Raw genomic sequence first — 13,242 nt, forward strand, 5'->3', positions numbered from 1 at the left:
GTCATGTGTCATATTTTTAATGGCAAAATTATAAATTTATCAAACTTAGTAAATCAACTTTAACCAATTTTGTGATAATTTTTTTTAAAAGACACTAACGATATTATCATTGGGTCAAATTGATGCAAAATCTAAAATTAAGAATCAAAATTAAGTCAATTAAAAATGTAGAGACAAAAATAACATAGAGTAAAATAAAAGGATCTTTGATGTAATTTACCCTCAATTTTTGTAAGAATTGATTGCTGACCTTATTTCTTTAGGGGAATAGTAAGAGTGGTAGCAAAAAAATAAATAAATAAACCAATGATAAAATTTATACCCTTTCTTTCAATTTGTAGCCGCCGCGGATTAGAATGCTCGGAATTAAAAATTGAACGGTTCTTTCTTGTGTATTGACCCAAATTGAAGATAAATTATATTGTTAGTTTGTATAATTTAAGTAAAATATTATTTTGGTGCTCATAATTTTAATTTTAATTATTTAGTTTTTTTTTCATTTTCAATTTTATTCCGTCACTTACCATTAGAAATTGGAATGAAAAAAAAAAAAAAAAATTATGTAAACCTGCTATTTGTTTTGAATTTCAATTTTATTCCTATAATTTTACACATGATTTTTTTTTTATTCAAAATGTTATTAACGCATAATAGATGGATCATATTATAACAAAATTAAAATTGTAAATCTATTGTTCAAATTGAAAATACGAGAATCAAAATGAAATTTTACTCAAACTAAAGGATTAATGATATAATTTATCCATAAAATTAAGTGCATGTATATTTTTTAATAAATGTTTTAAAATTAACTGATCAATCAATTAGGATAGAAATTTGATACAATCCATTAATATGACTCAAATTGTACACGTAGTTATAGAATTAGAATTGATCATCATTTGACTCGAATACGAATAACACGACCCCATCAACACAAATATTAAACTAAGTCATATTATAATTGAATATGTATAATCCAAACACGACCTATTGGGGGTTTTTTGTTTAGACTTTTTTGAGTCAATTTATAACTTTTAATTTTTGAAAAGTTATTTTAGACTGTTTGGTTAAACTTATTCAAATAGATTTTGATTATAACAACTTATTTTAACTTTAAAAAAATTGATTCTGAGAAGCTGTTCATCCCTTACTTCTGATTATCAGTTTCTGCTGTGGACATGTTAATTTACGGTTATACTCTTAAATTTTTTTATTTTTTATTTTTTTAAAAATAGAAAAAAAAAAATCCAAATGGACTATAGATTATTATTATTATTTTTTATGAGAAAGGTAAACAAGTAATAAATAACAAAAAATAAAAATTAATTAAAAAAATTACTTCACAACTTATTTAACAAATACTACTCAACAACTTAAATATATAATCTAACAATTACACTAAATAGATTAACAATTTCAGAAATATGGACACAAACCGCTATTGAACTTCTAGCAGCCCATTGTCCAAAACATTAATTTGATTACGAGTCTATAATACCACGAGACGAAAATGACAAGACAACGCAAGAATCCCACGCCTCCGGACCCCATTCCTCGTAATCTGATTGGGAACCCTCTAACTAATCTCCAAAATTGTCACTAAAGTGGGCCATGGAGCTACTCACAGGATGTAGACCTACTAGGTGGGGCTTTCTTTAATTAAAAATTAATAATTAAAAAGTTGAAGTGGAAAGTATTTATTTTTTAATTTTTAAATAATTAATTTTTTATAAAAAAATTATTTAAATTATTTATACCTAATAAATTATAAATAAAAATTATAATAAACAATCTAACATAAACTCCTAAATTAAAATAAATCATAACCACTTCTTAAAAACTGTACCACACAGCGCCATGATATGCTAGGTCACATAAACACCCAGAAGATATAAGACATGTTAGTGAAAGATTGACTGGGCCTCCTAATTTGACTGTGCATCCATTTCTTGTATATTCATATAAAATCAGTTTTATAATATAAATAAATAAATAAATAAAGAAAATCATAATAGGGGGAACTTTGGGGTTGTTTGGGATGACCTAAATAAGTGTACTTTTTATTTTTTTACGAAAAGATATACAAAAAAATAAAAAAATGATGTAATAAAAAAAAATAAAAAGATAAAAAATGTGTACTTATTTTTTAAATGATCTCTCACTCATTCCAACAAATAAATGGAAAGAAAGAGTCAGCCATGCGACTATTCAACTCGAAAGAAACGTAGAAGAGAAGAATTTTCCATATCTAGCCTGGTGGCTGGAGTCGCTTATTGCATGAGATATCTATAAAAGGAGTCTCTCAATTAAACATATCCATCCAACATAAGAAACAACCCAAAAACAAGTGAAAAGAAAACCCTGAAGTTCTCTCATCTCATGGCTTCATTTCAATTTATAGCTGCAGCACTCTTCTTGGTTGCTGCTGCTGTGTTTGGAGGATCAAATGCTCATTTGAGTCCCACGTTTTATGATAACACATGCCCAAATGTCTACAGCATAGTACGTGGTGTACTGGAGAAGGCTCAACAAGTTAATATCCGAAATGCTGCCTTTCTCACTCGACTTCATTTCCACGACTGCTTTGTCAATGTAATAATACCCTCTCTTCCTGTACTATGTATTTGTCTTTGTGCAAAAAAGAAGCTCAAATTTATGTAACTTTATATATGCCAATTCATGTATAACTAACTAACTGTCTTTGCGTGCATACATGTAGGGCTGCGATGGGTCCCTTTTGCTAGACGATGCAGATGGAATAGTGAGTGAGAAAGGTGCAACTATTAATTTGGCACTTAATGGATTTACTGTTGTTGATGACATCAAGACTGCATTGGAGAATGTTTGCCCAGGTGTTGTTTCCTGTGCTGATATTTTGGCCATTGCAGCTGAAATTTCAGTTGTTTTGGTAAGTAAATTAATTTTGGTAAACATTAATATTGCCGAGTAAAATTTACAAAAGGCTTTGTTTGCAAAACTAATGTAATTGTCAATCGGGTTTCAAATATCATCCAATACCTAATGTGTTAGACTATATGTATCATTTTTCCTCCCAAATACTATATGGCTCAATAGCTTCAATTACTTGAATCTTACATAAGGGACTTAAGTTGGGATTAATAAAGCCCTATATATATTGTCAATTAGTCATAGCAATATATTAATTAATGCAAATAATTTATTGCAGTCGAAAGGTCCATCGTGGAAAGTTCAACTAGGAAGAAGAGATAGCAGGACAGCAAATAAAGCTGGCACTAGTGGCCTCCCACTTTTTAATGAAGACCTTAGTGCCCTTAAAGCCAAGTTCAGAGCTGTTGGACTCGACTCTACCGATCTAGTTGCTTTATCTGGTAAAGATTAGACATTTAATTTTCTTTGATTACAATTACTACTCATGGTATGAAATTTATGAGCTCAACAAGTCATTAATTTCATTCCTTCTTCATTAAGAATAAGAAAAATGAAGAGGAAAAGCACTTTCTTTTACACCACGTCATATATAAAACCAACAACAATTGCTTTCTTTTCATTTGCAGGTGCTCATACATTCGGACGGGCTGGATGCTTGACTGTGACCCCACGCCTTTACAACTATAACAACATTAGTGGAAATGTCGACCCAACCATGGACAAAACCTACGCGAAAACACTTCAGCAGAAATGCCCAGATCCCAGCACTCCTGCAGGCAGCAATACTAGTACGACCATAGTCAACCTTGATCACACTACTCCTAATCGCTTTGACAAAAACTATTTCACTAACCTCCAGAACAAGCAGGGGCTTCTCCAGTCTGATCAAGAGTTGTTCTCCACCAGTGGCGCTGATACCGTTGCCATTGTTAACCGCTTTGGAAACAGCCAAAGGGACTTCTTCACTAGCTTTGCTCAATCCATGATCAATATGGGAAATATAAGTCCACTGACAGGAAATAATGGAGAGATAAGGTCTAATTGTAGGAGGGTTAATTAATTTGGCCTTTTGACATCATGGGAGCACAACTTACAAGAGAATACATTATTTGTTTGGAATTTTCAAGTGCTTTGTTTTTTTTCTAGCATTTTTGTTTTGTTTTGTTTTGTTTTGTTTTTTGTTTTTTTTTTTTTCCCCTCCTTTTCTTTTAGAAAAATGTCATGCAAGAATTGTATGAAACAAATTGATCTATGGAATTAAGAATAAAAAATAATCTCATCACCAGTAAATATGGTGGTTTGTTACTTTTAATCGTTTGTCTTTGTCATATTTCGGCAATTTAATGGTCAACTCCATATTTCAACTAATGAAACGATAGGAATTTAAATGGTTGGTCAAATGAATGGAAATAAAGAATGCACCCAGGAATCATGAAATACCGTTAAGATTATTCTATGTAAGAGCAAGCATGCAGTAAGGGGTTCATTTGTACACTTTTTGGGGGTTTATTTGTATGTTTTTATAATTTAAGGGGCAAAGTAATATTTCTCACTAATTTAAGGGGTCTATTTGTACAATTTTATAGTTAAGGGAGTCAAAGTGAAAAAAAATATACATTAGTGTTGTCAGAAAAAAAAAATATTTACAAAAATGTGGTAAACATTATAAATATTAATAATTAAAAGCATAAATTACACTTCTCCCTATTTATGTTTGAACATTTTCTCACTTTAACACTTAAAGTTTTTTCCACCCAATTTGGCCCTTCATGTTTCATGTTTTTCCTAGTTTACTATAAAAACTAATTTATGTTCAAAATTAGATAAAATATGATATATTGACAATCACGTGACATAAAAATAATTTATTATATATATATATATAACTCACACTTCTAAAATAAATTAAACTCCAATATAATAATATATATTTTTTTATGTAATGTGACAATTAACGTAATATTTTTGTTTAATTTTAAACGTAAGTTAACTTTAAGTGTAAATTAAGAAAAAATTGAAACATAAAAGGCTAAATTGAACCAAAAAAAAAAAAAAAAAACCATTGAGGATCAAAGTGAAAAAATGACTAAACATAAAGGTGATAAAATGTAATTTACCCTAATAAAATCATAAACATTTTCACTAATGTGTAATAATTTTTAAAAGGGTACTTAACCCATAAATTCAAAATTGAATTTCTTTTGTCCGAAAGCCTACATGTTAAACTATTTAGTCCATAAGGACATAATTTTGTGAAATGACTAAACTATCCATGCATTATATATCATACACACCTCAGTTTTTTGTTTGAATTAACATCATATCATTACAACATATAAGAGTTTTAGAGACTAATTTTTTTGGTCCCTAAAAGTGAAAATTTGGTTATAAAAGATATTTAAGGATAAATTTCTATCATCGTGAGGATAGTCGCTAAAAAGTCGTCTCAAAAAATTACAAACAAGTCTTTTTGTGACAAAATTAAAAAAATGTCACTAATAAATACACTTTTAAGGACAAATTAATTTTGTCTAAAAAAGGTTTATTTTTTAAGATAAAAAATGTGGTCCCAAAAAAGATGATAATTCATCACTAATGTCTAATTTTTGTTACTAAAAATATAATGAGGACACTTTTCGTAACAAAAATATTTGGTCCCTAAAAAATATTTTTGTCCTTAAATTTTAGTCTTTATAACTTTAATTTTGTTGTAGTGTATCTCTCTCTCTCTCTTTCCATTGATACTTCACACTTTTCACATCAAAACTGCTTAAATCATCTGAAATTTTCAAATCTAAACCAGTGTTGATTATGGAACTCAGAATTTTTGATCTGAGAGGGTTTGGAGAGGTTTGATCGGAAGGTAACCTTCTTGTTGTTGTTGTTGATTGCAACAGATAAAACAAATTAATGAATAGAACCTCACTCTCTTTTTCTGTCTCTCTCTCCCCTCTCTCTATGTATATTTGTGTTATATTTGAGTATTGGTGGTGGGGAATTTTAACAGATAGCAAAAACAAGTTTGTGAATTTGAACAGATCGCTCTTTCATCTCTCCAAAAGGCTCATATTTGTTCAAAAAATTAAATACATAGGGTGAGATTGATTCAAAAATTGAATAGATAGAATAAAATTTCAACAGATAGAATTTTGCACAAATAGAATAAGAATTTCAACAGATAGAATAAAAAACTTCAACAGATAGAATAAAAATTTCAATAGATATGTGTTAATAAAAATTAAAAAGGTAAAATTCAAAATAAAATGTCTTCCAAAATAACAAAATGTACTCACTACAATATTTCACAAAGAGTGTACTTCTCACAAAAAAAAAAAAAAAAAAAAACTGATGGGACCAAATGCCGTTCACCTTTAAAATGGACGTTTCACCAATTTTCTCTTTTTAAATATGCCTCATGAATGGTAATTTTTCTAGTTAATTATCCCATTAATCTAATTAGATAACCAAAACTATAATATTTATATGAATTTATAATTCTCCCATTATTAATGTTGTTAATCAACCAACGTCAAAATGTATAACTAAGCTAAGTTTTAAAATCATGTTCTACAATGAGTTTAGTCATGTTTAAATTGATTGTACACCCTTGGGTGAATAAACAACTGGTCCCTCTATTTTCAATAAAATTTTATTTTAATTATTGTAGTTTCAATTTAAATAATTTAGTCTTTACATTTTCAATTTTGTTCCAATGCAATCCCTCCATTTGTGTTGTTAGCATTTTGAACAAATACTCTAACGTTGTGTTTAATTAAGAGATTTGGGAAGAGATTTGGAAAGGAAGAGGGAAAAGGTAGGTGAAATGTAAATAAAATTTACTTATATTTTACAAATTTCACACACTTTTTTCCTTTCTTTTTCCAAATCTCTTTCCAAATTCTCTAATCAAATGCAGCATAAGAGCACTCGTTGACAAAACTCTTGGGTAAATAAACAACTAGTCTCTCTATTTTGAACAAAATTTCATTTTAGCTATCGTAGTTTCAATTTAAATAATTTGGTCCTTACACTTCAATTTTGTTCCAATGTGATCTCCCCATCAGTGTTGTTAGCATTTTGAACAGAAAAAACATCACGTGCAAAATTAAAAAGATCAAAATGAAATTCAAAACAAACTACAGAGACTATTGGTATATGAATATATTACACTAGTGGTCATTGTAATTTTATGTCATTTCTCTTTGGTCTCTATAATTTTACATATGATCTTTTTTTGTTCCAAATTTTAATGGTACGTGATGGAGAAATTGCATTACAATAAGACATTTGTCTTTTACAACGTGTCTTTCAACAAGACATTCTTAAAAAGAGTTCTTACATATACAAATTATAATATTTCATGGTGTTAATACTATTTAAGAGATATTTTATATTATTGAATGGGATTTCATGTCCAACAGAATAAATAGTTCAACATTTGATTAAGAAAGTAAAAATTAATTCTCAATATTTGGATTAACTCAATTTCATAAAAGGGTGGATAGAATAAATCAGATTGAACTAGACTCCGAATTAAATTCATAAATAATGAAAATAATCCCAAATATATAAACGTATCAATTCTTCAATTTTTTTCACACAATGATATATACTACTAATAATGAGTAATTATTATATAATTTTAAAATTATGGAGGTTGCAAATAAGGCGGTGGTAGCAAATAAACAAAGTTATTATAAAAAATAATCCATTTCATTAATTTTTGGATATATTACAATGGTAGTTCCTATATTTTGATTCTTGTGTCATTTTAGTCACGGTAATTTTAATTAGCACACTTTCGACCATTAATTTATGACTTTGTTTTAATTTGGTCTAATTATTTATAACTCTTAGATTTTTATTTTTTATTTTTTTTATATGAAAAATATGCACATAAATGTCATGTGCCATATTTTTAAAGGCAAAATTATAAATTTATCAAACTTAGTAAGTTAACCTCAACCAATCTTGTGATAAATTTTCTTAAAAAACACTAACGATATTATCATTGAACCAAATTGACACAAAATTTAAAATTAAAGGTCAAAATTGAGTCAATTAAAAATGTAGAGATCAGAATAATATGAAGTAAAATATAATGACTTTTGATGTAATTTATCCTTAATTTTTTAAGAATTGATTGCTGACTTTATTTCTTGGGGGATGCACCAATAAATCTCAAATCCCCATCTTTTGATCTAGTTGGTCATATTTTATATCTTGTAAACCAATAGGTCCCAATCCAATGTAAATGACCAAATTATATGTGTGACCCCGCATGTGGTAGCTTATAGTAAGGGTACATGTGGGTTTTCCCAATGTGGAATTTACTTCTATGCCCAAAAACGTTAATGTAATGTTTTGTTGCTTTCCATCCAACCCATTTGAATGGAAGAGTCGTAGATGGAAATGATTGTAATTTCCGATGTTAATGGTGTAATGTTGGCAAGTTTGTGATTCATTGGTAATATGCAACATTGAATCAGTGTAGAGTGGTATCGTAAAGTGCCAATTTGTTTTCGTTGTAAACCCTAGGAAATACGAATCCCCTTTTCTGGTAATAAGTTTACGTCGAAGGGTTGGAGAGGCTGGGCCGCTGTTGTGTTGTCGTACACTGGCTAGAAAAACCTCCATTCGACAGCGGTGATTGTGTTTGTTACAAATGGCGACAAGTACGTTGTTAATTTGTTTGTATCAGCCACTAATTATGCTTTTGTTGTTTCCGGTTGATGTTTAAGAGTGGTTTGGTGTTTGAGATATCTTATTAACAATATTTTAGAGTGAAATTTGTGTTGCGTTGTTAATCCACGTCATTGGTAGGGGTAGGTTTTGTGAACTGCATGATTTATACATGTTTTAATGTGGAGAGTTGTTCATTTGTCTGTATGAACTACTGATTATGTTTTTGTTGTTTCCGGTTGATGTTCGATAGTAGTTTGATGTGTGTGATATCTTATTAACAACGTGTTGTCATGGAATTTGTGTCGCGTTGTTAGTCTACGTCAACGGTGTTTGAAATTTGTGGGTTTATTATATAATGTAGTGTGGTTGGGGTGTTTAATTGTAATGTGTAGGGTATAGTGTGTTGGGGTGTTAGGATCATGACATAATTCGGGACCGAGAAGATTGTTGTTCTGTTGTGTTCTGTTGTTATGAGATGTCGTGTATCTGTAATGGTTTGCGTGAGGTGGTGTGTGACAGATTTACGTTACTGTAATGGGAACGATGTGCGGTGTTTTGGGGGCTAGTGTATGGGTGGATAGTGGTTGGGTTAATGGTAGTGTAGCGTAATTGGGGGGTGCAATGTGTTTGGGGTGTTTTTTTTTGGTGTGTATGAACATAGGGTGATTTGGGCTGTTATGTAGTTATCTATTAGTGTGTGTTTGGGTTGGGTGGGTGTGTTGTGTTATGTGGAGACGTCCTGACGATTGTGTTGTGTTCTGCATGATTGGCGTTGTTTTCCAGATGTAATGTTGGCATAGTACGAATGTTATCAGTAAATATGGATACTTGCAATTATGTGTATGGCGTGGGTTTAATTAATCAAAATGGCAAGCGGTTAGGAAAATGGTCCTTTCCCATCGTCAAACATTGGAACGGGAGTTCGTGCGAAGGGTAACAAGCATATGAAAGTGAATTTATTCAAATCGTCACTGGTTTGGTCAATTAAGCGTGCTGCTTTTGGTGTTCATGTGAAGGTATGCGGTGTGGATTTGCATAAGAAATGTATGATGTGATAATGTAAATAATGTACTTTAAGTTATTGAACATACATATACATTGTACACTACATGATCGAATCTGCTACGTGATGTGTTTTTCAATTTTAGGTTATTCCCAAGCAGCACTAACGCTACAACGTGGGTTGTAGTAGGATGGTGGTGTAGACACCCCATTTTTGACCGACCTTAAGACTCAGACGTCACTGATTGAGCGCTCGGTGATACTGCATATTGTGCTCGTTCAGAAGTTTCAGAGTCCCGACTGCAAGCCTTGCCTCCGGATTTCTAGACTCTTTCGTGCCTTGCCTCGGTTTGCGAACCAGGCTCTCTTTTCTCTGTTTTCTCTTCCCGAAGGGAGGGAGAGGTCTCGTAGATCATCTCTTAGTGGTCGTAGGCTACATTTCGTGGTCGTAGGCTATTTTTCCCGTTTGGAGCCCGGTTTCCAATTTTTCGGAGCTGACGGCCGTGTGCCTTAGTTCGGGACCGCCTAACCACCTCCATTTGCTCCGGTTTTCGGCACACATCTTATTTACTCCCTTTTGGGTGACACTGTGGCTTGAGAGACCAACTTCGTGGTCGAATGCCACCTCCGGTGTTTAACAGCCTGTTTTCAGGGCCCCCAGGCCGCGCGTTTCGGTCCCCGAACCTCCGTTTTGCGTCCGTTTTGGTTCATTTTTGGTGGAGACCTTATTTTCATTGTTAGGAAGCTTGTAGAAGGGTGGGAGGCCAGCAATTTTTCTGAAAAGCCAGCTTTATTTCTTCATCGCTCTCCGTCGCCCGTTTTCCTCACTAAAAAGCTAATATTGACCACCCTAGGGCCACTTTCTTTAGCCCTAAACCCCATATTTGTGTTGTACACACCTGGGAGGCCACCAATATGTATAGGTCGGCCAGCAATTGTCCTTGACCCTTTTGAACCCCTCTAAAAAGTTGGCTTTTCTCTCGCCTGGTTCACATTTTCTGGGTTTTGACCACATATTTGTGTTGTGCACACATGGGAGGCCACCTTTTTGGGATGGGAGGCCACCAATTTTCATTGACCCTTTTGACCCTTGGCCAGCAGGCCACCTGAACCTTTTGAACCTAGCCGGCCAGAATCCTCTCTCCAAGTGCCTTCCAGCTGTACTCTTTGTTTTCCCCCAGATTTTGTATCCGGGGGGCTGCCTTTTGGGGGGAAAATTTGAATTTGATTTTCCCCCCCTTTCCTTGGCCTCTCTCCGTCTTTAAAACCAGCACTCTCCTCCATTTCTAAGGGTTGACAAAAAACCAGTTGGGGCATTGATACATACACTCCCTATCTCTCTCATTCAACCCTCAAAACCCTAAGGTTCTTGCACCCTTTGCACTACACCTCCAAGCCTACAACCTCCATACTCCATTCTAGAAACTTGAGGCTGTTTTTCAGAGCTTAGGAACACCATTTCTCGAACCAAAAGCTGCTGGAAGTTTGGACTACAAGGGTGAGCCTCATTTCTCTCTCTTTTTGTTCTATTTTGCATGCAATCTTAGCCTTTGTTTCTTACATTTTTGGGCTCCGACCTGAACTGTAAATAGTTATATTTTGAGCTCCTTTTCATGTTTGATCAAGGACCTCTTGCTGTTTGAGGTCTCTTACTGCCACTTGCCTCTTTATCTCTCTTTTAGGCCTATTTTTGCATGGTATTTTAGTCTTATTTGTGAGCTGTTTTGGAGTTGGTTATAAACTGTGAAATGTCTTGTTTTGATCCCCTCTTTAACTTTTTTGAAGGGCTCTCCTCTGTTTGAAGCCAGCTGCTACCACTTGTCTCTTTATCCCTCTTTTAGGCCTTTTTCTTGCATGATAGTTTAGCCCTATTTGTGATCATTTTCGTGGATTGCTATAAACTGTAAAGTGCCTTTTCTGAGCCCCTATTCAACTTTGTTGAAGGGCTCTTTGCTATTTGAGGCCAGCTGCTGTCCCTTGTCTCTAATCTCTCTTTTAAGGCCATTTTTTCATAATAGATTAGCCCTATTTGTGTTCACTTTTGAGATTTGTTATAAACTGGAAAAAGTCTCCTTTTGACATCATCTTCATGTTTGATTAAGGACATTTTCTTGTTTGAGGTCATATGCTTCCTTGTATGCTTGATTGTCGCTTATTTTGAGCCTTACACCTAAGCTCTTGTTGCATGCTTGGTTTGGCCCTCTAGCCACTGAAATCCAGTGGATTTTCAGTGGCTAGCACACTGTCTTGAGCCTCCAAATCAGAGGGGGGTGACCTCCTCTCACCTTGACTTGTTTGGTGGTCATTTTTTGCCTTCCAAAGATACCCTATCTTGCATGCTTTGAAGTCACTTTCCGGGGTCAATTTGATGAGTTCTAAGACTACCATATTTGATCTTCATAGTTGCTTATGCCATGCTAACTGTCCACCTTGTATGTGCTTAATAATCCATTGCATGGCCCTCTAAAGGAGCTCATCATTTTTGCATGTATTGGTTGCATCTCCATAGTTATTTGGGCATATTTTCACATGTTTTATTCACTGATTTTTGCTGGTTTGGTAAGATTCCATGTGCATCCTATACTTTCCATATAACTCATGTTTGCTAGTCAAAGTTGCATGCTACTTTAGTCCATCTTGCTAGCATCCTTTGGGCATGCTTTGAACTGGAAATGTTCATATTTTGGGACTGCCTTGGCTCTGTCTTTAGACTTCATGATCAAATAATGCATGTTTTGTATAGCTATAACTCATTCCATGTGCCCAGTTTTGAGTTTCGGGGTTCATCTCATGCACCGGGTGTCCTTTTTCCATGTTTCGGGACCACTTTGCATCATATTTCAATGCTGAAATTTACATGTTTGAATGCCATGTTTCATGCCTTACCATGCCTTGTTAGAGTTGCACGTTGTGCCTTAGGTTCGGTCCTCGGTTTGCGTGCATGTGTGCACGCATTTCGGTGGTCTCATTTTCATCTTATGGCTACTGATGTGAGTGTGGCTGAGGTCCACTCATGTTGATGTAAGTCCATCATGCATTGTGTATGCCGTTTCATTTCATAGCATTGTGTATAGTAGGTTGTATGTTAGAGCATTGTGTATGCCTCGTTACATCGTGCATTGTGTATGTCATTTCATAGCATTGCGTATGCTAGGTTGCATGTTAGGATTGCATTCGTGCATATCATGCATATTGCATAGTGCTTGGGATAGGAGTTATTCCAAGCACGGGAAACGAGGGACGTTTCGTACTACGAGTGACGGAACGTGCCTCAATTCCCGGTCATCGACACTCCGAAGTAACCATGATAGAGTCTCGATCTTGTTATGTTTATATGTGCATTCATTTCATATTGAGTCGTGCAATTCGACTCCTCGGCCATCATGCATCAAGATGCGTGATTGGTGGCACGAGGATTGAGGTATGCATACATATGTGAAAATACTTTGCCATGCCCTTTCTTGCTCTCTGTTGCAGTAAATCGAAAACCGGCAGTCTTTTGGAGCTTCGTGCAATATTCCGGGCTTAATTGTAAATAGAGGCTAACCGGGGCATCGTAGTGGATCTTTACGCAAAGACGACTCGAGCATGCATCATCCATCATTTGGAATAGAGCCGAGGCGGTCCATAGATTTGCGTGCC

At 33.9% G+C, this 13,242-nt stretch overlaps 1 protein-coding gene across 1 annotated transcript; it reads left to right on the forward strand.

The window, feature by feature from the left end:
• Positions 1-2,175: 2,175 nt before the first annotated feature.
• Positions 2,176-4,225, forward strand: LOC114278653 (lignin-forming anionic peroxidase). The gene is made up of 4 exons (XM_028220745.2): positions 2,176-2,595; positions 2,723-2,911; positions 3,191-3,353; positions 3,540-4,225. Exons 1-4 carry the CDS (start codon positions 2,383-2,385, stop codon positions 3,971-3,973), a joined length of 999 nt encoding a protein of 332 aa, XP_028076546.2. The 5' UTR covers positions 2,176-2,382; the 3' UTR covers positions 3,974-4,225.
• The last annotated feature ends 9,017 nt before the right edge of the window (positions 4,226-13,242 follow it).

The sequence above is a fragment of the Camellia sinensis genome, unplaced genomic scaffold (genome assembly GCF_055761805.1).
Source record: "Camellia sinensis isolate YWXY unplaced genomic scaffold, ASM5576180v1 Unanchor1, whole genome shotgun sequence".
In the NCBI taxonomy this organism is placed as follows: domain Eukaryota; kingdom Viridiplantae; phylum Streptophyta; class Magnoliopsida; order Ericales; family Theaceae; genus Camellia; species Camellia sinensis.

Excerpts from the sequence above, each read along its gene's own strand:
- LOC114278653 (XM_028220745.2), top strand. The coding sequence starts at position 2,383 with ATGGCTTCATTTCAATTTATAGCTGCAGCACTCTTCTTGGTTGCTGCT. Across the intron at positions 2,596-2,722 it reads TCCACGACTGCTTTGTCAAT|GGCTGCGATGGGTCCCTTTT; the intron begins GTAATAATACCC and ends GCATACATGTAG. Across the intron at positions 2,912-3,190 it reads CTGAAATTTCAGTTGTTTTG|TCGAAAGGTCCATCGTGGAA; the intron begins GTAAGTAAATTA and ends AATTTATTGCAG.